The sequence below is a fragment of the Ursus arctos genome, unplaced genomic scaffold (genome assembly GCF_023065955.2).
Source record: "Ursus arctos isolate Adak ecotype North America unplaced genomic scaffold, UrsArc2.0 scaffold_7, whole genome shotgun sequence".
NCBI classification, from domain to species: domain Eukaryota; kingdom Metazoa; phylum Chordata; class Mammalia; order Carnivora; family Ursidae; genus Ursus; species Ursus arctos.
In genome coordinates, this window is record NW_026623089.1 from 50213337 (window position 1) to 50237730 (window position 24394).

Sequence of the window (24394 nt, forward strand, 5' to 3'; positions counted from 1 at the left end):
TCTAAAAATAACCAAGAAAAAAACAAAAATTGGTAATAGTATACAGTATACTTCATGGTTCTACCAGAGTAATATTTACATACTTATAAAAGTATAAACACTGAATACAAATACTGTCCTAAGCAAAAATGAAAGGCAATGGGAAAGGGAAGGGAATATGTGTATGAAAGAACTTTATCCTTATTTTTGCTCAGCAAGAAGTCAACAGAAAATGTCTAAAGTTGAAACTTAAGAAATAGCATTGTAAGAATGTTGTTTAAAAATACAAAACTCTACCTTCCAGAAGAAATGACTAAATATGGTTGAAAAAGTTGACGATGGTTGCCTCCAGGGGAAGAAGGATGGGGAGATAATCAAAACACAGTTATTGAACAATGGCTATTAAACACAAAACATGTTAGAGTTATTCATAAAGAAACGCAAAGGAAAGTAACAGGGGTTCACTCTTACGTCTACCACATTAGCAAGATAAGAAGCCAAGTGGATGACCAAAGCCTCTCATACTCTGCCTACTTTTTGACAATATGTTCCAAGAGTCTTGGAAAAAGAATTCATGTTTATGCTCCGGTATACCCCCTCCAATAATTTACCCTATGGGAAATAATTACCTCTATATGCACAAATTTTTAGTAGCAATAACAAATAAATATATAATAAATAAATAAAGTAAGGAAGGAATAAATAACTAAAACTGTAATAATATTACAGTATTATCTGTAATAGCAGAGCAGTTAGGAATATCCCACATGTTGAAAACATGTCAGAGGCAATACTTCCAGCCATTTAAAGTCACACTGCAAAGGATAATCAACAATATAGAAAAAGGCTCACAAAAGATTTTAAATGTAGAAAGCAACATATAAAAGTATATAGCTAATACAGTCCTCTTTTTTAACAAATATATACATGTAGGAGGAAAAAAAAGAGTGGAAGTACATACAAAGTTTTTAACAGTGTTTATCTTTGGAGTGAAATCTGCAGTCAGGGTGTATCGCCCCTGAACCTTTCTGTATTTTTCAAAGTCTATCCAGCAAACATGTATTACTCTGAAAACATACTCTTTTTCTGACTATGTAAATAACAAGAAGTGGGGAAGCAACAACACAGAAATGTGGATGTTAGCAACTCATGGCCTATGTGAATAGAGCAAGCGTCCAATAGGAAAGAAGGTCTTCATGAGAAGGTGATACAGACATCAATTTACACTTTTCCCTCAAGAGCAGAAGGGCCGCTGCCCCTTCCACAACCTGGACTCTGCTCAGCTGCCCCTCCTATCATGGCCTAGGAAAAGCTCAGTACCTCGCTATCTGAGGGCTATGCAGTTGGAGCAGACAATCCCCATTCAGTTGGTGCTATTATCTCCATTCATCGGCTGAGGAAACTGAGGCACAGACTGAACTTGGCCAGCAGGAAAGTCAGGATCTGAACTAAGCATTCTGGCTTCAGAGCCTTTTTCTTTAGAATATCTGTAAGATCCCTTTCAGCAGAAACCAGGGCTTCACCCAACTAGCACAACCTAGACTTCCCTCAACCACCTGACGAGACTCCTGCACGTCTACAGAAGAAAGTTAGCCCGGGGAGGGATTCCCAAACTTCCACTGCACACCGGCATTTCCTGGAGCTTTTCAAGAAGTTCTAATGCCTGGCTCCCACCCTCAACATTGATTTAGTAGGTATGTGGTGTGATCTGGGCTTCAGATTTTTTTTTTTTTTTTTTTTTTTTTTTTTACCAGTCATCTTTAGTGGATGCTAATTCTGAATTAGGATATGAAAGGATTCAAGGGTGCCAGGCAAAGGTCACGGTCAGGAATGCCGAATGTGCCTCCACACTGGGCCCTCTTCAGTGGTACTTGCGTAGCCGCTCGTGTTTGAGTTCCTTGTAACAACGACAGTAGTTGAAGAGCACGTAAGCTGCCAGCACCATAGAAATCCCAGCCACGCCCCCTCTCTTCACATTGATATACTTGTTGTAATACCGGTAGTAACCTCTTTGAAATGCTCCGGCAATGCCCTTAGGGGTGAAATCCCGCATCAGTATCCAGCTAGGCAGCTCTCCTAGTTTCACATCCATGAGCTTCTTCTCCACTGGTACTACTGACGCCATTTTGGAGTCCTGGGTGTCCCGGGCTTCAGAATTTTTAAATGCTCCTCAGATGATTCAAATGTGCAACAAAGTTTGGGAACCACTGGCCTGAGTCCAACGATTTGTTGAAGGAGAGGAGAGGGGAGAAACTCCAGAAAAATAATCATAAGCTAAGCCCAACAATTTGCATAAAACCTAGAGGTTCACAACTCCCTGAAAACAGTCCTTGGAACTTAGCTTAAAACACATAAACTTGGGGTCACCTGGGTGACACAGTTGGTTGAGCATCTGACTCTTGGTTTCGCCTCGGGTCATAATCTTCGGGTCATGGGATGGAGCCCCGAGTCAGGCTCCTCACTCAGCACAGAGTCCACTTGGGCCTCTCTCCCTCTCCCACGGCCCCTCCCCGCCGCACTTTCTCACGCTCTCTAAAATGGATAAATAAACCTGTAAAAACAACACATGAACTTGGTGATCTTAAAGTTCACCTGCAACTCTAAAATCTTACTCTTTAGTTGAAGAATTATCATACAACAGTTTTACTGAATTAATTCATGGTAGACAAGAAATGAATGTGATGCTTTTTGGTTTTCTTCTCTGAACCACAAACTACAACTTCAACTAATGAATGATTTCCTCTGGGATGTGTATTTGGGAGAAATGAGGAAAGAGATCAGTTGTATAACCTTTACTTCAGCACAATCCAAACTCCTCAACCAAACACAAAGATGTCTAGACAAATGAATGGTTGTTGTGAAGAGAAAGGCAGAGGGGAGGGCCCATCATCAAACCATCTTGGGAAACTGAGGGTTAAGCAAGTTAAATATCAGAACTCCTCAGGGGCTTTGAATCTCAGAACATTATTAGCATCATGAACATCTTCCAAAGAGTACTTCATTCTACCTCAGAACATCATCTGGGAAAAGCCACCTTATGTGATGTCATACTATAAATTTTAAGTCTTTTCAGTCACTCCTGTAATGAACACTAAAAAGGCACTTAGAGGTCCAAGTTTATACAAACCTGTGTAACTCTCTTTAATACCTTTAAAAGAAGTTTTTCTTCAAGAGGCAAATAAGAGGTAGTGTACCATAGTGGTTAAGTGTACAAACTACAGAGCCAAGATGCCTGGGTTTGAATCCTGGCTCTACTACACGACAGCTCTGTGACCTTGGGCAAGTCCTTTAACCCCATGTGCCTCAATTCCCTCTTTTGTAAACTAAGAATGAAAAGAAGGACTACCTCATAGGCAAGTTAACTATATTTAAAGCACTTTAAGTAGTGCCTGCCTCACGATAAGCAATACAGAAATGTTGGTGATTTTTTTAAAGATTTTATTTGTATTTACTTGAGAGAGAGAGACAGCGTGTGCACACACACAAGCAGGGGGCAGGGACAGAGGGAGAGCGAGCAGCAGACTCTACACCGAGCAGGGAGCCTGATGTGGGGCTCGATGCCCATGACCTGAGCAGACATTTAAACGACTGAGCCACCCAGGTGCCCTGAAACGTTGGTGGTTAGTATTCATTCCTATAGAAAAGATGATCTCAATCACTCCGTAAATGAACACTACCACACTGGTCATTTGAGAAGGAATCATATAGCTGCGTGTTTTGGTATGTTTCAATTGATAATCTTAATTACCATTTGGATATCATTTATATTTTATAATTTCTATAGTGCCTAGTACAGTGCTTTATATGTTAGAATTCTGTAGATATGTGCTGATTTCATCCAGGTAAAGGAGAAGCCTAGAAAGTGATGCTGTGGCTATATTCCAACCTTTGTGCCAGGATTAAAACACCAGCTCCAACATGTCCTGTGCACTCTTGGGAAACGTACCTTCTCTGGCCTGTTTCTTCATCTGTAAAATTCCGTTAATAACAGTACTTATTTCTCAGAGTTCATATAATATCATTTTGTATATAGTAAGTACGTACAGTGTTACCTGGTACATAGTAAGCACTGAGTGTTTAATATTAGTATCTTCTTACATGTTTTCTATAGAGCCTTCCTATCTAATATGAACTGCTTATTAAGCACACTTTACCAGGTGCGTGCTTTAACCACATTCCTTTGCTTCTGTTGTGTATCAGAGACAAAATGGGGAACTTTAAAATAGTCAAAAACACAAATAATGAATTTTAGAAGAGCCAAGGTACTTCCTGCAAGATACATGGTGATGTTTATGTCAGATTAAAAACGACCTAAAAAGTGGCAGTCTTGTCGGTATCTATTTATTTCATTTTGCTCTGAAATTTTCAGGAGCTAGAAAAATACATACAATTTGCACTTGATCAATGTTCTGCAAACTGCCTGCAGGATTGTATGCATACCCCAGTAAGATTTATTGCTAACCAACATGCCATGCTAAATTGAAATCAAGATATTACACAATATTCCAATAAAGAGGTAATTTTATAAGTTGGTATAAATGCTTTGTGAGGATGTAATTGTTGGCATCTTGTTATATTTCAATAGCTGGTAGAAAATGAGATAAGTTGGAAGGTTTACAGAGGGTCAGAGCTCATCAGATGAGAAGATCATCTTTTTTTATCAGCTCTACAGAGCACATTTATAGGCTGATAACTAAACAGCTATTCTTTAACAATTGGAACAGTCATTATTTCCAAAACATTCCAACCAAGTGCAGCTACTATGGGAGATTCTACTAAAACACTATGAAATGAAAGAAAAAGAATCCTTGAGGTTAACTGCCTTTGTGAATCTTGATTTGATATTTATCTTTTCTGAGTTTTTACTAAGAACTGAAAGAATACAATATATATCCACCTGCATATTTTACTTTCCAACTTTATTCAGATATAATTGGCATAACACTGTAAGCATGACATTGTTCTTTTTAAAATGAGTCCGTTTCTTTTTCAGCCTATTTAGAGTTTTCTAATTGAGGATTCAAAGACGACATAAAATTCTTCCAATGACACTTAGTATTTAAAATGTCACCAAAGAGCCTATCTTATTAAGTATCTTACATATTTTTTTCATGCACTCTGTGGGCATTTAAAGAAAGATCCTTCTTTACAACTTTAAATGCACTTCTCAGAGAACAGTCTGGATATCCAACTCCTATTGTTAAAAACTGCCAAATCCATCTTTCAACTTGCCAGTTAAGAAACACTAAGTGGAAGCAGGAGGCAGCCCCTGTTCCTGTTCTTATGGAAATGATTCAGGATGTACCATCAGGCCACCTGACTCCCAGCCTTCAGCTAGCATTAACCCCATAAACTGTGATTCATTCTTTTCTAAGCAGATTTATAGACCGTGTTACATCATAGCCCCCAAACCCTCAAAGACTGGCAACCTCCAATGTAAAAACTGATTTAGGTGAGGATACCGAGACCACTGCGTGGGAAGCAGAATAATGCACCACCACCACCACCACCCTCTCAACCAGTATCCACTTCCTAATACCAAGAACCTGTGGATCCGTCACCTTATATGGCAAAATGATCCTACAGGTAGGATTAAGTTAAGGACTTTGAGATGGGGAGATTATCCTGGATTCTCTAAATGGCCTCAATCTAATCACATGAATCCTTTGAAAGCTGTCCAGGTTGTGGTCAGAGAGAGATGTGACTACGGAAAAATGGTCAGAGAGATTCAAGAGATTCAACGCTGCTGGTTTTGAAGATGAGGGAGATGGCCAGAGCCAAGGAATGCAGGCAGCATGCAGAAGCTGGAAAAGGTGAGGAAACACATTTTCCCCTACAGGCTCCCTATCCACGCTTTGATTTTAATCCAGTGAGGCCCATGTTGGACTTCTGACCTACAGAACTGTTAAGACAATAAATTTGCATTGTTTTAAGCTATTAAGTTTGTGGTAATTTGTTACAACAGTAATAGAAAACTAATACACACAAATGAAAAACTAATACACACCATTCACATGGTAAAGAGAAATCTAAGAGCACCTTAGTCAACTCATCAAATAAGCACCACCATAACGAGACAACCTAAAAGGATGTATCTCCTGATAGGACATCACCCACACAGTATTCTTGCCAAAAAGAATCTGATCATGAGGAACACAATCATGTAAACACTAGTTGTGGGACATCCCATAAGACAATTGTCCTAGACTTGATAAAATGTCACTGATGTATTATGTGTCACTTATACTCAAATAAAAAAAATTAATTTTTAAAAATCGTAAAAAATAATCAAAAAATAAACCGCAAAAAAAGCCACTGATGTGAAAAGCAAAAAAAGAGGGAAAACCATTCTCTATTAAAGATATAACAACCAAATGCAATGCACAATCCTTAACTGGATCCCAGATTAAAAACAAAAGTTACTGACATTTTCCGACCATTTGGGAAACCATGGTCTACTGGATAACACTCTTGTTTCACTGTTGAATTTCTTACATGAAGTAACAATATTGTGGTTATATAGGAAAATGTTTCTCAGTATATAATTATCATTATGACTTAATATCATAACATCTTAACATCTTAATGTCTGCCATTTATTTTCGTAACAGTTTGGCCAAAAATTATGACTACGTTATGTATTTGTATACACACACAGAAGAGAGAGAAAGAACAAATGGACCAAAATGTTAACAACTGGTGAATCTAAGTGAAAGAAATACAGCGCTTACTGTACTACTCTTCCAACTTTTATGAAATATTGCAATTTCACAAATTACAAAGTTAAGGGGGAAATACCTTCCCAGTTCCCTTCACTACCTACCTTTCCTAGTCCCCTCACCAGCCACCAGAAGCCTAACAGGAATAAGGCATGTTCTTCAAACCACACTCTTCGTTAGCGGATCCTGTTTTCTGCAGCGTTACATACATCTCAAGCCTCAATAGCTAGGGTTGGGTTTTAATACAAGGTAGAAGCTTCTACATGGCATTAAAATACCAGTTTTGTAAACAAGCTGACCAAGTATCAAACAGGAATCATCATTTGATGTCCTTTAATTCTAGCTTTGAGTATGAGCCTCTCTCACTATTTCTCTTACCCCATATAACTTTTAACCTCTATTTCTTGAATTTCATCATGCCCATTTATGATTTGAGACAATCAGAAGCATGGCAGTAAACCATGGACAAAAATCAGGACTGGCCACATCAGATACTACTCCAGAAACATTCAAGTGCTGCCTGCCTCTGGCTCCCAGCCCACATCACTCTGAGTATCACAGGCAGCCCAGACCAAAGCTCACCTCCTTCCTGTAGGCCTCACTGCTGTCCATATGGCAGCTTACTGACATCAAAGAAGATGGAAGAAATTATCTAAATTCACCAGGCTAGTCCCATTCCCTCCCTTGAACTGTAGAAGAGTCACTGATATCTCAATTACCTCTTCTGCAATACCTTTTCCCTTGTATGCTAAGATTTTGCAATGCTAAATAAAAGGGGGGGCATGGGGGAGGATACTGGACTAACAGATGGAGGATTAAGAACAAAAGACCTCCCTGACAGGGGGAACAAGAGCTAAAATGTTTGTATACCTACCATAATAGTACAGAGGAACAAAAATTGAACTTGTAAATAAAATTAAGTTGTTCTTCTGAAACGCCTGTCTAGCTACAGACAGGAAAAGGCCCAGCATGGTTTCTATGTATGTTATGCTGTTTCTAATAGAAAGGACACAATCAAGCCAAAACAAACATCTGTTAAACAGTTAAGTTTGTTAATGAAACAAAATTGCAGCTGGTTTTATCAAAGATCAAAAGTGAAGCAAATTAGAGAAAGGATGTCTGAACAAAGCTGGTTTCTAAAAAATAATGGCTAAAGAATTCTAAACCTACTTGTCAAATTAACACAAATCCTTCCTGGATTTTACTTAGACCACTGATTAGTATTTATTTTGTAGCTTTGTAAAGACCAGACTCACAGTTTAAATCTAGTAACAGTCACTCTAGAGCTTTCGTCTCTATAGTTCATTTTGCAGATTTTTCAAAATGCTACCTTCATAAAGCAAAAAGTTATGCTCTCTGTTAATATTCTGTGACTTAAAAGGCTCACATGTAAAAGGAAAAAACAATAGTATACAGTTTGCAGCTCCTGGAGACGGCTGTGGGAAAGCAGTCTGACCCCAAGCAGAAACCTAATAATGGATTAGCACTTCACAAGGCACGGCCATACCTCCTCTTCTTACGTGTACAAAGCCCCCATCACCACCTGAAGACCGTGAGATAAGGGCACCTACACACAAATACAAACATGTTTTTTTCATGGCCCTGCTAACTCAAAATGTCACAAACAAATTACATGGCTGACTCATTTGCTAACTTTGATTTAGTCAGCTAATTGATGTTTACGTACTCAGAAACATTAATAGATCACAGAGATCAAGGTACCTGAGAAGATGCAGACTCATGTGTGAAATGCTGGTGTAACTAGAGATGAGCAGTTTCATCAAATCTACTGCAGCTTAACGTGCCAGCCAAGAAAACAATTTGTAAGCTAAACAAAGTCTTGACAATCAAAATTTGCCAGTGCAGTGATACACCAATGACGTTTTCTCGTGTACCCTTTGTACATGATTAATGCACAAAGAAAATACATAAAAAGAACAGAGACCTTCATTCTGAGAAACCTTAAAATATACTACTTATTAAAATAAAGTAAAATAAAGTTTGTAGAGAAAGGGCGAATAAAAATCTTTGCCAGTCCAGATACAATCTGAATGAATCACCAAACAGCACTTAACCGTTAAATAACTTCAAAGCTATAAAACAAAGATTTTCTTGGCACTTCAAGTACATCAAATGTGGCTCTTGTAAGCCAAACAGGACCATGGGATACAGTAAATTCCTGAATGCTACTGAAAATATCCAGAATTAGTCAAAAACCCACCCCCTTAGCATCCCTGACGCTTGGAAGAAAATGACAGGAGGAAATCAGAAAACAGACTGATCTATACACACAGATCATCCAGGACACACGTGCTGTCGAAAAGGCAGCTCCGGTATCAAGTACATCTAGGATCCAAAGAGTTAAAAAGGACGTTTTAAGACTCATTCTCCGACATAACGTTGCTACTTTACCTGAAGCCTACTCCATTAGGAGTCTAGACAAGTCCCATCTTGATCAAAGCTCAAAAGCGGAACAAGCTGTCGTGCCTCAGAGACCAACAGAAAGACTCATTCACTCTTCATTTTATCTTTCCCTTGACCCGACTAACTAGTTTGAGACAATCCAAGTGCTCGCTCAATAACACCTCAACAACTGGTATTATTATCTGCCCACAAAGTAGTCCTCAGATAGTCTATTTGGAAGAACTACCGAAGCTTAATTATAGAACAACGTAAACTGCAAGATTTTTCCTTCCCTGACCCCGAAACAGAAGGTATTTGATCCATCTAGTCTTCCACATTGTCCACACTGTCTGACTTTAGTCCTTCTAAAACTGACTTTTATCCACACCGATTCCAAAATTCAGGTTGTACGGAGGAGTGTATTTTACAATGTTTAGGGCTCTATCCCACTTTCAGCTGAATACACAGAGCTAAGCACTCTTTGAGAAATGTGACATCTGCAATACAAAGGACAGCAATTCAAAGGAAAACTAACAAGGTCAATAGAGAGGAGGACACTTGGACTCTATATAATTAGCAGATAGAAAATACACACATTTCTGCCAAAAAGATCCAGAGTCTGAGACTATGAACAATTCCCCTAGGGCCGAGAGACTTCTGGAAGCCTGCCACATCAAAGAACAATATGGACTAGTGAATGGTCCTTCACAAAGTACAGGCGATTGGAAAAGTCCCAGAGAAAGACAAGGAGGGTCTCTCTAGGGCAGGGATAATGGGACTGGAGAGGCAAGGACAAAGTGGAGAAAACCAAAGAAAGGGAACTAAAAATAAAGTTCTTTTATTTATGGCATTACACAACACAGGAAAGTAACGAAGGATGTACACTAATCTTATATTTATGGAAATATTTCATACTAATAACATTGTCAAAAGCCCTAATAAAGTATCTCCCTAAAAGGGAGCGGGGGACAAACAGAACAAACAACTGAACGAGCCAGGACCACAAGGGATTTTTAACACAGTATGGTCTCTCAGCCCTGTTTCAGATCATCTGTGGTCCTTTTTAAACTCCTTATGGAAAGTGTCACTGTTTTTGTTAATTCTTTTTGAAGGCTTCTACAAGATTGTTATTTCACTTCTTCAAGAAAAAAAACATCAAAAGCCCTACCTGATAATAGAAGCATCTCCCTTTCCAACTATAGCAGCCTAAAATGAGAGTTCCCATATTATGTACTGTACTGGAAACAGCAATATTTGATACTTAATTATAGCAAACATTGCCAATAAAGTGAAATACCAAGGATTCTGTTTAAAATTGAACTAAACTGGGGCTCCTGGGTGGCACAGCGGTTAAGCGTCTGCCTTCAGCTCAGGGCGTGATCCCGGTGTTACGGGATCGAGCCCCTCATCGGGCTCCTCCACTATGAGCCTGCTTCTTCCTCTCCCACTCCCCCTGCTGTGTTCCCTCTCTCACTGGCTGTCTCTATCTCTGTCAAATAAATAAAATCTTTAAAAAAAAATAGAAATAAAAAAATAAAATTGAACTAAACTGATTTTATAAAAATGCTAAAGCCCAAATATTCAAATGGAATCTTAATGCTACAAAGTGTGTGGTTGATAACTCAAGTCTCTCTCAGAATATTTGACTTTCCGAAGTCCTCATAATCTGACCTAATTGAGCTTTACCACTTTTAATGAGAAACACTAATACTATCCTTTAGGAGTTCCCTCACCAAGTCAAAGATAAAAGTTTTATCTTCAGTGGTTTAATTCATTTCCATATCACCTCACCAAAGAGAGCTTTCTTAAATAAATACAAAGAAGTTATGCTAAGGAGCCAGTGTGGTAATATCCAATTTGAATTCTAGACTATCAGAAGATGTGCAATTACATTTCAGAAAGGAAGGAGCCCTTCTATTTTAACTTGCATTGTATTCCTCCTAGCAGCCATGCATAGGAATGATGATGATGTTAAATCTAATTAGACACAGATTTACTACTTTCCCTACTGCTTTCCCATATTGCTAATATTATAAATAGTACCTGCTTTAAAAACTGTAATAAGCTCACTGCAACTACCAAATTTAAAATGCCAGAAATCTATTTGTTGAGGGAAAACTGCTTCTAAACATCCAAGGAAATGGAAGAGATACTTTTACTGTTAATGAAAAGCCACCACTGTTGACCAGTAAACAGCCCAGCAGTAAAGCCGTCTGGAGTCACAGTGTCTCCTCAGAATCCTGGCTTCACCACTCACCAGCTCTAGCAGTGATCTTGCGCAAATTACTCAGGCTTTGAGCCTCAGTTTTTCATGTGCAAAATAAGGATAAAAATCCTATGGCCCTCACCATTATTGTGTAAGTCAAGGAGATAATAAATATAAAGCACTTGGAATACTGCCTGCATTTAAGTGTTAAGAAATGTTAGTTATTATTTTTACCATTTTTGTCTTCATTTTCACAATTAAATGAAACTATTCAGCAAAAATAACTAGAGTAACAGCTTCTCTGAGACACATCAGTTGGCTAAATTGTAACTGAGATGACTCCATCTCTGTACAAACAGTTGTCATTTGTATGATGAACATCCCCCCACAATACAAACACTACAGATTTCTAGCTCATGGAGAACAATGATAATTTGCCCTTTGCATATATTACAAAAGTCCTATATATACAAAACCATAGTACAAGTAGTCTATATTCAGATCCAAGTTTAGCAGCTATAAAGTAAGAATAATCAAAAGACAACAACTAGCACATTATGGTTTTAGTAAAAAAACAACAAATATTTTCTAGAGTACTAAAATATTCACGTTGGCTATTTGACATTTTGGATCCCTTCGAGAATCGGGTAAGATAAAAACAAAACAAAACAAAAAAACGAAACAGACCTAAACCTTAGAAAAATGTGTGGATACAGATGACTTTATATTCCATTTCTGGGGATTTGTGGCCTATCTCAAGCTCATTCGTGGGCCCAAGTTAAGAATTTCTATTACATTTACTTAGCAAGTCTGCATGGTTGTAAACTATTTACCACTTGTAATCTGGAAGGGCAATATTACATTTTCAAAGAAAAATACTACTGTAACATACAATATAAACAATACAATAGCTTATGGTCAAATTGATTTGATATGATTTTTATTAAGCTATATTTCTTCTTTTTTAAGAATCAGATTATGACTACAGATTTTTTTTAAGAATCAGATTATGAATACTACAACTGATCTCCAAATTCCATTGAGTAAAAATTTTAGGACACATTTCCTCTGTTTTCCTTGTTCAATAATGGTGCTAACTGGACAATATAAAAAGATCAGCATCACAGAAGAGCAGTAACGACTGCAGGCTAAGCAATAAATTACTCTGTTTTCAATCCTAGATACTTTCAGACATGAATTTTCCTTTAGACTAAAAATACTTCCATACAGATGTTGCATGGAAAAAAGATAAGGTTAGCAAGAAATGATGGGCAAGGTTAAAGAGAACGATAGGAAAGGGACTGTGATTCCCTGGATCACAAATTTATTGAAACACTGTTAAGGTGCCTAAAGCTGCCTGAATTAGCCCATGTACCTGGTAATTATAAAACCTTAACACACCTCAGGGTAATGTACAGGTTTTAAAAACAAAGATATCCAAATCCATCAAGAAATGGTTCTACATTCCCTTAAGGAATTGCCCCATGGTGTATAAGCTTTTATAAAAATATTTCATGAGAAACAGAAGTGCTTAATGTGGCTGTGTCAGATGCATGAATTAGGATTTGAGTCACTCAATATATTTTTTTGAAACAAATGTTATTAAAAATTTTTTTCTTGTAAGTTTACTTACTTCTTTCTTTATGCCTACATTTTCTCACAAAGAACTGAGGGTTGGTTACACAAACACAAATGACACCAAAAGATAAATATATTTCAGGAAAATTAATACAATAAAAATTAAAAATTAAAAAATTAAGAAATAAATGCTACGGTTTAGATTAGTCTGTAAGAGGCAAATAACCTGGTCCTACCCAGTTTCTGGAGCCTCTATCAGCTTAAACCATTGAGGAGAGCAGGGTCCATCTCCAGAGCTGGCAGCATCCAAAGAGGAAAAACAAGCCATCGGCTACACAACTTTTCCTAATACTTGTGTTTCCATCACTTCTAGAAATGTAATCAACACATACAACCACTCTTTCTAACAACAATGAAAGGCCTGAATAGAAACAATTTGCTGTTGCTCTACTTTGGTTTTAGTTTGGGAGGTAACTTCAGTAGCTTTGAAATGGAACAAAAAGCCTACTCTAATACTTGAAACTGTAGCCATTGCTTAAGGAGAAATCTGCCATGTATATATATAAATACTACAGAAATAACGTAAGACCCAGAGAAACCAAAGAGTTTAAGAAAAGACACGTATGAGACAAAATAAACGTTCACTTTCACCCACTGAGAAGTGGACAATAATAAATGACTTTAAATAGGCAGGATTTGGGTTGCATTTTAAAACAATTCCAGGAATGCACAGGTTATCAGTATTAACTAAGTCTATAGTCTCCTCTGAAAATAATAAAGAAAAAAATTTATCAATTACACCTCAATAAAGCAGAAAAAAAATAAATTACAAACAATTTTAAAATTTTAAGAAAGAAAAATACACGATGGCCTTTCCTAGATTTTTGAAATACATATGGCTTGCCTTAATAAAGGAGGATTAAAGTTATCTATCCAGGTCCCTTCAAGTACTCGCCAATTAGAGTTTAAAAAACAAATCATATAATCATCACATTTAATTCTTACTTGACCAGTGAGGAAGCCCTCAATACATTAACAGTATAGAACAATTTATATTATAAACAATGTATACATTTCAAACTACAAAAGTCTGCTCTTAAGGCAAAACAGTTGATTTTACTCAGCTTCACTTGGAACTTTTGCCCATATAAAATTTAACTGAAACTGTGCAAGTCAGAGGGGCAATATTTAGAATGTATTAACCTTCTCTTCACTTACCTGGTCTTTCTCATGGGGTAGAAGGCTGACAGGTGGTAGCGAGGATGGGAAAGCACTGGGATATTTGGGAGCCCCTTTGCCATCTAAGCTTCCATAATTGACCCTGTACTGAGGTCCATCTTTCAGTAACCTCCCGTTGTTCACTGCACGTTTAGCCCCTAGTCGCAGCCGCTGCTGAAAGGCTGGGTTGTTGGTGGTGCTTGTGAGATCACTTTGACTTCTGAGATACTTCTCGATGTTCTTCAGGGAGGAGCCATTTGGCTCCTCGAGTCCTTCAATTGCTCTCCTTAAAAGTTTATTCCAATCCACATTGCGGAGATCATTACATGATCCCCTAGACCCCTTGGTTGACTTAGGAAAAGTGCCTGGTTTAACTGATGAAAAGCGCCCAGGGTTGTCTGGGTCCTTATAGGAGGCAAGGCCTTTGTTGGTGACTTTGAGAACTGAGCCATCCTGAACACTGAGTTCCAGCTGCTCAGAGACTGTCTTCTTATCCAACCCATGGGAAGTGCTGACTGCATGGCAGATTCTCTCTTCAGAGGGCCTTTGCTTTTGCTTTTTTATTTTCTGTATAGCTTCAAGAATCCACTCTGTATAAAGTGGGTTTGCAAGTTTTACCATGGTTGACAAATGACTTCTTCAATACCAAAGTTACCCATAGAGGTTCTCCTTGTATTTAACAGAACTTGAACATTTAAAAGTCATTTACAACTCAACAAATGGGCAGAATATTCCAGACCTTATTAAGCAAAACCTCACAAACATCCATCCTTAAGAGATTAAAAACAGGACACACAGGCAATGTTGATAGTTGTCTTAATTGACCAACAGGAAAGACTGCATTCGGGTGAAGAACATCTTTAACAAGGAAATCAAGACCTTAAACGATAAAAAGGGGGAAAAGGCTCTTAATAACAGAACTTCTAAAAATAAAAGACTATTTAGTATTACTTTTCAGATGCAAAAGGACCACAGAAGTAATGACAGGCAGGTATTATGTAACAAAGCCACAGTGACTGTATTTCCTAACCAGAAATTGGGTCATAGCCTGAGAAGGAAATTTTTTTAGGAATTTCACCTGTTATTTATATGAAGTCATTTATGGAGCATTTAAAAGATCACACCTAAGTTACTTATTTAATGGATTAACCTTTGTTGAAATTAATAAAATTACATGAGTGTCCAAGATATATGTCTATCATAAATATAAAACCAACCTCAAAGAGTAAGTCTATGACACAAAAACTCTGATGAAAGTACAATCGACCTGGGGCACCTGGGTGGCTCAGTCATTAAGCCTCTACCTTCGGCTCAGGTCATGATCTCAGGGTCCTGGGATCGAGCCCCACATCGCAGGCTCTCTGCTCAGCGGGGAGCCTGCTTCTCCCTCTCCCTCTGCCACTGCTTGTGCCCCATCTCTCTCTCTCCCTCTCTGTCAAATTAATAAATAAAATATTTTTTTTAAAAAGTACAACTGACCCTTGAGCAATATGGGGGATTGGGGCATCAACCCTCACACTGTCAAAACTCTTATGTACCCCAAAAACTTAATAGCCCACTGATAAATGGAAGACTTACCAACAACATAAATAGTTGATGAACACATGTTTCGTATGTTATATGTATTATATACTGTATTTTTACAATAAAGTAAGCTTAAGAAGATAAATTTGTTAAGAAAATCATAAGGATGAGAAAATACATTTACAGTACTGTATTTATTTAAAAAAAACAAATCCATGTATAAGTGGACCTACGCAGTTCAAACCCATGTTGTTCAAGGGTCAACTATACATTAACCTTACCTCAAAAAACCCTGAACTTGGGGGGGGGGGAGGGGGAAGAGGCAATAACCTTTGATTCTTCTATTTCAGCTAGATATTATATTTCTCAAGTCTCACATGTAAGAAAATTTCCCATCCAACCACTTCTACAGAATCATATCCTCCCATCCCTCTGCAAAGGGTCTGTAACACTCTTTAACCCACAGGTTGGAAAACTGAAACTAACACGTTAACATAACCCTTCACCTTTTAAATAATATACCATTCTAGGTATCTTAATCCCTGCTCAGTATAAGGAAGGTTCATACAAATCTGATTCCAGGTGAACAGTGGTATTGCTCTCTGAAAGCCTCCTGTGTACACCAAAACCACCCTACATCACTTATCTGTACTGAGTACACCTGAAAAGAACACCAGGAGAAAGTGCCCTGGTCCCAGACTTGGGTCATATCTGGGCTCTAATCTTGCCTTCCAAGGATAATATCCACGTCTGAACTTTTCTTATACTTTCAAGTTTACAGAGTATGCTCACATGTAATTTGTCATTTAATCCGCAAGACAACTCTATGGGTAAACTGATGTTCAGGGGAAGATGGAACTCATGTAAGGTAACAGTCCACAGTAAACTTAAGGCTCAAATGCCATTATTCTAAAATCCAAGTCCAGTGCTATCTTCATCTGAGCCACAACTGCCTCTGAAATCAGACTTAATGGCATGAATACCAGCTCTACCAACATCCAGTGGAGAAACCCTGGTAAATGACTTAAGTTTCAGTCACCTTACGTGTAGGGCAATAGTTGTATATCCCGCACAGGAGTGCTGAAGGAGAATTAAGTGAATATGATATCTAATATTCAACATACAGTAGCTATAACCACTTCCCATTTATGCAATGTCTGTATGCTTCGAAAAATGCCTCATAAAAAAGTTAAATTTATCTCTGGTTATTTATTTAATGTACCTACAAGGGAAAAATAATACCTTTCCTCAAAACTTTAGCCAGATATAATGAAATATGTAACATTTGCTCTGTTGCTGAAAAACTGGGCCACTGAACTATACTTGCTCAGTCAGCCTGAAAGAGGCAGTTTAAAAAGGACCATCCTCTTTGCAGTAAATTGTAGGTTCACTCCATTTTTCCCCTCTCGGATTCAGAAACTTGAGGCTAAAGGGACTGGAGAGGTCACCCCATCTAATCTCTAGTTATCCAGTAAAAGATCCCTTGTTCAATAACCCCAACAGATGGGCCACCAAGTCTAAAATACTTCCAGTAACAGAGAATGTATAACTTTTTGAGGCAGTTCACTTCGCTGTTAGACAGTTCTAACTGTAATAATATATTCCTTGTTCCCAGGAGCCAAAATCTGTCTTCCCATAACGTCTACCCTCTAGATTGTTTCCCTAAAACAATCCCAAGAAATTCTCACTAATTCTTTAATATGACAGGCCTTCAAGTATTTGAAAACAAGCGTCTTTTGAAAACCACTAAAACTAACTCCATTCTTCCTCCCACCCTACTTTAGACCACTCATATTCCAGCTCCTTAACACTTCCACATCACATGGTTTCCAAGCACTTCCTTCTTTTGGTTGTTCACTAGTTTGGCTAATGCCCATCTTAAAACCTGGCAGTCCAGGCATTATCCAAGTATAAATGCAGTCCAAGGTTACATGAACTTTCTTAACAGCCTTGCCACACAACTGACTCATGCTAAGCATGCAGTCCAACTAAAAATCCCACATCTTCTTTCGAAAATGCTGTCAAGCTGAGTCTTTCCATTCCCTTCCTTGTGCAAATATAAATGCTGGGATTTAAAATTTATTATGGCTCAAGTTCATTTTGTTGGTTTGAGTCTATCTTCCAACCTGTTAGATCGTTTTGAATCTTGATTCTGTCATCTATGTCATCTGTAAATCTAATAAGCTCTCCCCTTTGTGTCATTATATAAATCACTGAAAACATGTTAGACTTGGAATATGGTGTGTTTAAGAATGAAATCACTGGCTTTCATAGTGCAACTACTTTCAAGATAGAACATGGGAATCATTGTGTTTTATTAAGTTTATAACAGGACACATCTTTCCAAAGTAAAATGGTTTGGGGCAAAATTTCATTAGAAGACATTTCACTATGTCCAAGTAATTATTTCATCTTTCATCATTTACTCAGGATGAATCAACTAATTTAATTTGATTGCACAAAATACAACTGCAGGAAGCAGGAGGAAAGGTCACAGAAAAGTATCCAATATTGCAAAGGTGCTCTCAGGCATTTTGATTACACAAGTAAATGAATATACCTTAAAACAAAAACTAATAAATACTCAAAATATACCTTCATGACAAGCTATTATCACAATCTTTACACACAATCAACAAAATTGTTCTTATCCATTAACAACACACTTCAATAAGACTGACATTTTGTATCTTAAAAATATAATAAAGGGAAAATACCAGAATTGGAACTCCAAATGTATCAAAAGTCCATGACAAAAAAAAAAGATTGTCCAGATCTTCAAGCAAATCTGCCAAAGAAAAAAAAGTAAATGTTAATGTGGGCATAAAGACATCCTTCAAATTCAGGAACCATCTATGGATCTTCACAACCGTCCAATACAAACAACTGCAATGAGTTTAGCACTTTAATTTTGGTGCTATATTAACTCTTTCCTACCACTTAAGGGTATTTAAGAACATGGAATTCAGGACAGGAAATGAAGCCCCAAAGCAGCACTTAAATAAAAAAAATTTTGCTCTTAAGACCAGATTTACTTTCTAAATTTTAAAAATCAGGTTGTGGGGGCACCTGGGTGGCAGTCATTAAGCGTCTGCCTTCAGCTCAGGGCATGATCCTGGCGTTCTGGGATCAAGCCCCGCATCAGGCTCCTCCACTGGGAGCCTGCTTCTTCGTCTCCCACTCCCCCTGCTTGTGTTCCCTCTCTCATTGGCTGTCTCTCTCTCTCTGTCAAATAAATAAATAAAATCTTAAAAAAAAAAAAAAAATCAGGTTGTGATAGGGACACCTGGGTAGCTCAGTTGGTTAAGCATCAGACTCCTGATCTCAGCTCAGGTCTTGATCTCAGGTTGTGAGTTCAAGCCCCACACCGAGCATGGAGCCTACTCAAAAAAAAATAAATAAATAAATAAAATAAAATTTAAAAATCAGGCTGTGATAGAGTCTAAGAAAGAATGTCATCACGGGGGGAAAAAATCTTGGTATTACTCAAATAGCCAGGCAGGTATAACATTTTGTCTGAAAACAAGAAAGTCAAATGTTGTTTGAAGCTCAGTTATTAACTTTCCAGGAAACATTCACTATTTGTCCCAAAGGTCACCTGGCATCTGTGTACTGACTGGATAATCAAGATATGGCCAGTAACTGCACCTAAGAGAAGGATGTGCCAGTTTCCACAAGATGAGTATATACTGACACAGGTCCACTTCAGGACAATAGTGATCATTTTCACTTCACAGGCAAAAAATAAATGTAAAACAAAATTGTGAATAACTGCACTTTGATCTTACACAAACCAACCAAGGAACCTTAGGTCCTCCTTCTCCCCTCCCCCAGCCACAGACACACACACACCCCACTCCTCAATTTAATCTCAAAATTAGCTCTCATCTGACACCAACCAACAGAGTTAATTAGGCAGAAGCAGATGTAACTGAGCAGCTCTATGCTATAATCAGAATCTGTGCTAAAGTGTACACACACACACACACACACAGAGCTAGGAGAGGAACAAAATCAGTAGTCACTTATCTGTAGCCAATTCTCAACTAAACACATGTATATCATCCACTTTGTATATGATCCACTGCAAATTTTTTAAATCCTAGGAAGGTTTGTTACTGACATCCCACTGCCCCACTATAAATTGGTATACGCTAAGAGAATAGACTGAAAACCAATTTAATTTTAGTCTAAGCAGTATCCAACTAGAAAGACAAGTCTACAGGAAAAAAAAATGTTCATTCAAATAGCCAAATAGAGATGCTTTTTTCCCCCGATTTGGAATTATCCACACCACTTCTCTTTTTCAGAGTACTAGGATTTGTTCCACATATAGATAGGACATTCTATCAGAAGTACAACCTTAAAAATCATTATTCTCCTTTTATTTTTTTCTATAAAATGGAAGTTGGACTAAAAGGCCATCAAAAAGGGAGTGAATCATTCCAAATTAATTCTGGGGACTCATGCGACATCAAATTAAATTATTCTATTTTCTAAGGTTTTGAATCACTTTATTTTTAACTACAAAATAATATCAGTAAATTATATGGTTGTATGGATATATTTACATCGTTCATTACAAACTATTCTAAACAGATCTAGAGAAATGCTTAGTCCAACACGAGCTTCTGGCTTCATTAGGATTATATAAATATCAACACTATTCAGAAATATTCATGTCAGCATAAGAGGAGTCAAAATACCCTGGATCATAAATATTATGTGAAACCTCCTCAATGCTTTCACTAAAGCTGTGTGCTGTTTCAAAATCAATGTCGTAACACTCGAGTCGTATCATAGATGAGCCAAAAACAGTTGTTAAAAAAAATAAAGATTAACAATAGAGTTTACTCTTTTGTCATCCAGGGTTTTACTTGCTAACAGTTATTTTTAGCTTTCTCACTTTTATATGCTCCTGGATCTTTTCACAGCCAATTATGTAACTGAGTGAGGACCCACAAATCTTCTGCTTAAGGGAAGAGACCGTAACTTTTTTCTTGTATAACCACTCAGCACAGGCTATTTGCACGCTTGCTCAAAACAGTGTCCACAGTTAACAAATACCTGCTGTCTGACAACATCAAACATTATTCAATTTGTTATCTTTCAAGTCCTGGATGTATCTACTGCCCCGAAAATCAATGCTTGAGGCTCCAAATATGTGAACTGGAAGGAGAGGATACAAATACTAATCAACGAACAATCAACAAAATTTAGCAAGATATTCCCTGTATGCAGCCCTATGGTAGGTGCTAGGGGCATAAGCAGCAGCTCAGAAACAACAAAGCACTGTTTGGTAGTTCTTCAAAAAGCTGAACAGGAAATTACCCTAAGACCCACAATTCAACAACTAGGTATATACCCTGATGAACTGAAAACAGGTACTCAAATAAGTACACATACACACTTTTGTAACAGCACTATTTACAATAGCCAGAAAGTGGACAGAGACCAAATGTCCATCAACAGTTGAATGGAAACTGGGTGATGGGCATTAAGGCAGGCACACAATGGAATGAACACTGGGTATTATATGCAACTGATGAATCACTGAACTCTACCTCTGAAACTAATAATACACTGTATGTTAATTAATTGAATTTAAATAAAATAAAATTTTTAAAAAGTAATAAAGTAAAAAGTTTAAAAACAACAACATTTGAATGGATTAACAAAAAATGGTATATCCATGCAGTGGAGTTATTATTCAGTCATAAAAAGAAATGAAATACTGATACATGCTACAGTGTGGACAAACCTTAAAAACATGTTGCAAAAGAAGCCAGACACAAAAGTCACATGTGGTATAATGCCATTTATATGAAACATCCAGAACAGATAAATCCACACATAGAACATAGACCGGTGGGGCCTGGGGAGTGGAAGGATGGAGGGAAACTGCTTAACGGGTAAGGGATTTTACTTTAGATTGATGAAAAGGTTTTGGAACTAGATAGAGGTGGTGGTACTGGGAATGTACTAAATGTCACTGAATTGTTCACTTTAAATGGTTAAATTTGTTATGTAAATTTCACCTCAGTAAGTCTTAATCTAAAAAAAGAAAAGAAAGAAAGCACTGAACTATAATACCAGCCATTTTCTGACACCTACTGTGGGCCAGGGACTTTACACAGATCATCAGTACACAAACTAGATTATAAGTAAACCTTGAAACAACTCTGTAAGGTAGCACTGTTGCCCAATTTTGCAAAAGGAAAACTGAGACATGACTTGGTCAACGTTTCAGACCACTGAGTCATGAATGATTTTACCTCAGATGTTAAAACCTGAACTCTTTCCTGTGTCTCCACTGGCTTTCAAATGGGACTCCTTGGATCTCTTGTGAGAAAGTGCCTCAGGTATCACCTACAGGCGCTCCTGTGGGTTAAACACTAGGGTTAAATGAACTCCTTGCACCCAACAAAGGAGCTCCATTTTAACTGTCCCATTTATAATAGGCTTCTCCTGAAGATTCACTACACAGAAAGGGTTCCTCTGACTACAGAAGGGAAAAAGTCTGGAACCACTGTGACTTTACCTTGCTGAGTGGGCAGAACACCCCTTGGGTGGATGGGACGTAAACTGGACCTTGAAAGACAAGGCGGAACTTGGAACACTGCCCAGTTTCTTCACCCAAATGAAATAAAAATTCAAATCCTTCATGGTCCAGTAAAAACTGACACCTTCTCAGAAGCCCTACATCTCTTTGTCTAACAGGAAGCTTTTAGCTATCTTAGTATTCTAGCATTCATTTTTCCACTTTGTATTATGCTCATTTGTGTACTGACCTCATCTCCCTTACTAGAACTGTGAAATTCTTAAGAGCAGGATTCATGTTTGATTTCACCTTTGTATGTCCCTAGATTTCTCGGGACCACTACTTGAACATAAGAGGGGTGCCGTGCCTTTTTGCTAGATGAACGCATCAGTGAATGAAAGAAGAGAATCTAGCAGAGGGCAAAGGAGCTAAGAATGAACTGCCTTAAAAAGGGACACCAAGTCCATGTGCGTGTCTAGAGCCAGCTGAAAAGAAGTTAAAGAAGTAAGAAATAAAGTTGGATGTAACAAAAACCAGGCTGAGGCGTGTGAACATGACAGATGAAGTAATAGGAAGCCAATGCAGGAGTAGCGACACAATACGGCATAGTGAAGCGCACCCACACACATGCACGAATTTGTTGAGTGTCTGAATCACTCTGGCAATAGTATCCAGCCAGTAGAAGTTGGAGGGAAGGATGACTGAACAAACAAAAGCAACCAGGACTTCATCCCTCCCAACATCAATCTTGTTCAACTTATATTTATGAGCCTAACTCAGCAGCAAGCCCAGAGTAGGCACTCAATAAATGTTAATTGAATTGAATATTTAATTCCCCATTTTTTTGGAATAATAGTAAATTCTTTCTCACTACTCATTAACATCGAGAGTTTTCAATTCACAAGCTAATAATGTTTTCCAAGGATTTCTAAGAGGCTAAATCACCATGAAAATTATCATTTCAACTAATACATATTATATTAATTGGAGGTTTAATTTTTCATGTCATGCTCTCCTAGTTGACAATATCCTTGTTATGTCATTAAACTATAATTGTGTAAATCTGCTTCAACAAACAATAACTGAACCATCAATAAACTATTATGGCTTCCATAATCCCTAGCAAAGATTAGTTTCAACATCATCATCACAAATCAGTAGAGACATGCCCCAAATCTCCTGGTGAAACCCAAGAATTAGGTTTGCATAGTCGTCCCTACATTTATGTGCTCAATAGTTTTAGCCTCTAAACTTCAATCACACTGTTAGGAACCTCACAGGAAATTTGATCCCTTGTAAAACAGAGGATTTTAGACAAGATGAAAAGTCATTTGAAGTCATCAGGCCTTTGGAGCCAGGGTACACTGATTAGGAATGATATTATAACTAAGCACTCTCACTTAAGAAATAATCAACTAAATTTAGAATGTCTTTTTTGGCATTTAAAAATTCCTATTCAACCCTAGATTTCTTCCTAATTATACATTAGCTTAAACCAGCTTTTAATGAGAAAGACTGAGAAAAATGTATTGAGGAAAAAAAACCTGACATCTGAATTTTTAAAAGATTATTTTGAAAATACAGATCATATTAAGCATATTAAGAATTCTGCATTAGCTTTACTACAAGTCTTCAAACAGGACATCCTGTATAGCCTGAAAACCAATTAGTGTTCCCCTTTGAGTCAAGAAAACGACAGATCTATTTTTTAAAGTGAACACATGTACATACAGTCATTTGCATACAATTTCAAGGGTTTACAGGACCTCTATCACCTATCCTAAAACCCCTTAAGGCCCACTAACTACTCTACTTACTTTAATATATACAGAGAGGTCAATAATTTTATTGAGTTTCAAAGTAACTATCTCTATGTTTGCTTTATTTTATTTTATTTTATTTGAAGATTTTACGTGCAGAACACAAGCGGTGGGGGGGTAGGGGGCACAGGGCAGGGGGAGGGCAGAGGGAGAAGCAGACTCCCCAGGGAGCCTAAGCAACCCTGGGGCTCGATTCCAGGACCCTGAGATCATGACCTGAGCGGAAGGCAGACGCTTAACCGACTGAGCCACCCAGGCACCCCTCTGTGTGCTTTAATGAGGACATGTTACATTGTAAGTAAGAAAGTTTTCTCATTGGTTTTGGATATTATCAAACAGGGGTCTGAAATCTTATTCAACAAGGAGGTGTGCTGTGATGGGGCATACCTAGAGAGTTCAGGGATCA

The 24394-nt window shown here is 37.8% G+C and overlaps 2 protein-coding genes across 7 annotated transcripts in view; both read right to left on the reverse strand.

Annotated features, from left to right (window-relative positions):
• The window catches only part of KAT6B (lysine acetyltransferase 6B), a 178267-nt gene that overhangs the window by 148497 nt on the left and 5376 nt on the right, over nucleotides 1-24394 (reverse strand). For all 6 annotated transcript variants that reach the window (XM_044386202.3, XM_048219282.2, XM_026504507.4 and 3 more), the window contains exons 2-3: nucleotides 18345-18415; nucleotides 14104-14982 (exon numbers count right to left, since the gene is read on the reverse strand). In XM_044386202.3, coding sequence (XP_044242137.2) covers nucleotides 14104-14724 — 621 coding nt within the window. In that variant the 5' untranslated portion in view covers nucleotides 14725-14982; nucleotides 18345-18415. The remainder of the gene's footprint in view (nucleotides 1-14103; nucleotides 14983-18344; nucleotides 18416-24394) is intronic.
• Nucleotides 1737-2162, reverse strand: LOC113259202 (ATP synthase subunit f, mitochondrial-like). The gene has a single exon (XM_044386206.3). The coding sequence runs from the start codon at nucleotides 2102-2104 to the stop codon at nucleotides 1841-1843; it is 264 nt and encodes an 87-aa protein (XP_044242141.1). The 5' UTR covers nucleotides 2105-2162; the 3' UTR covers nucleotides 1737-1840.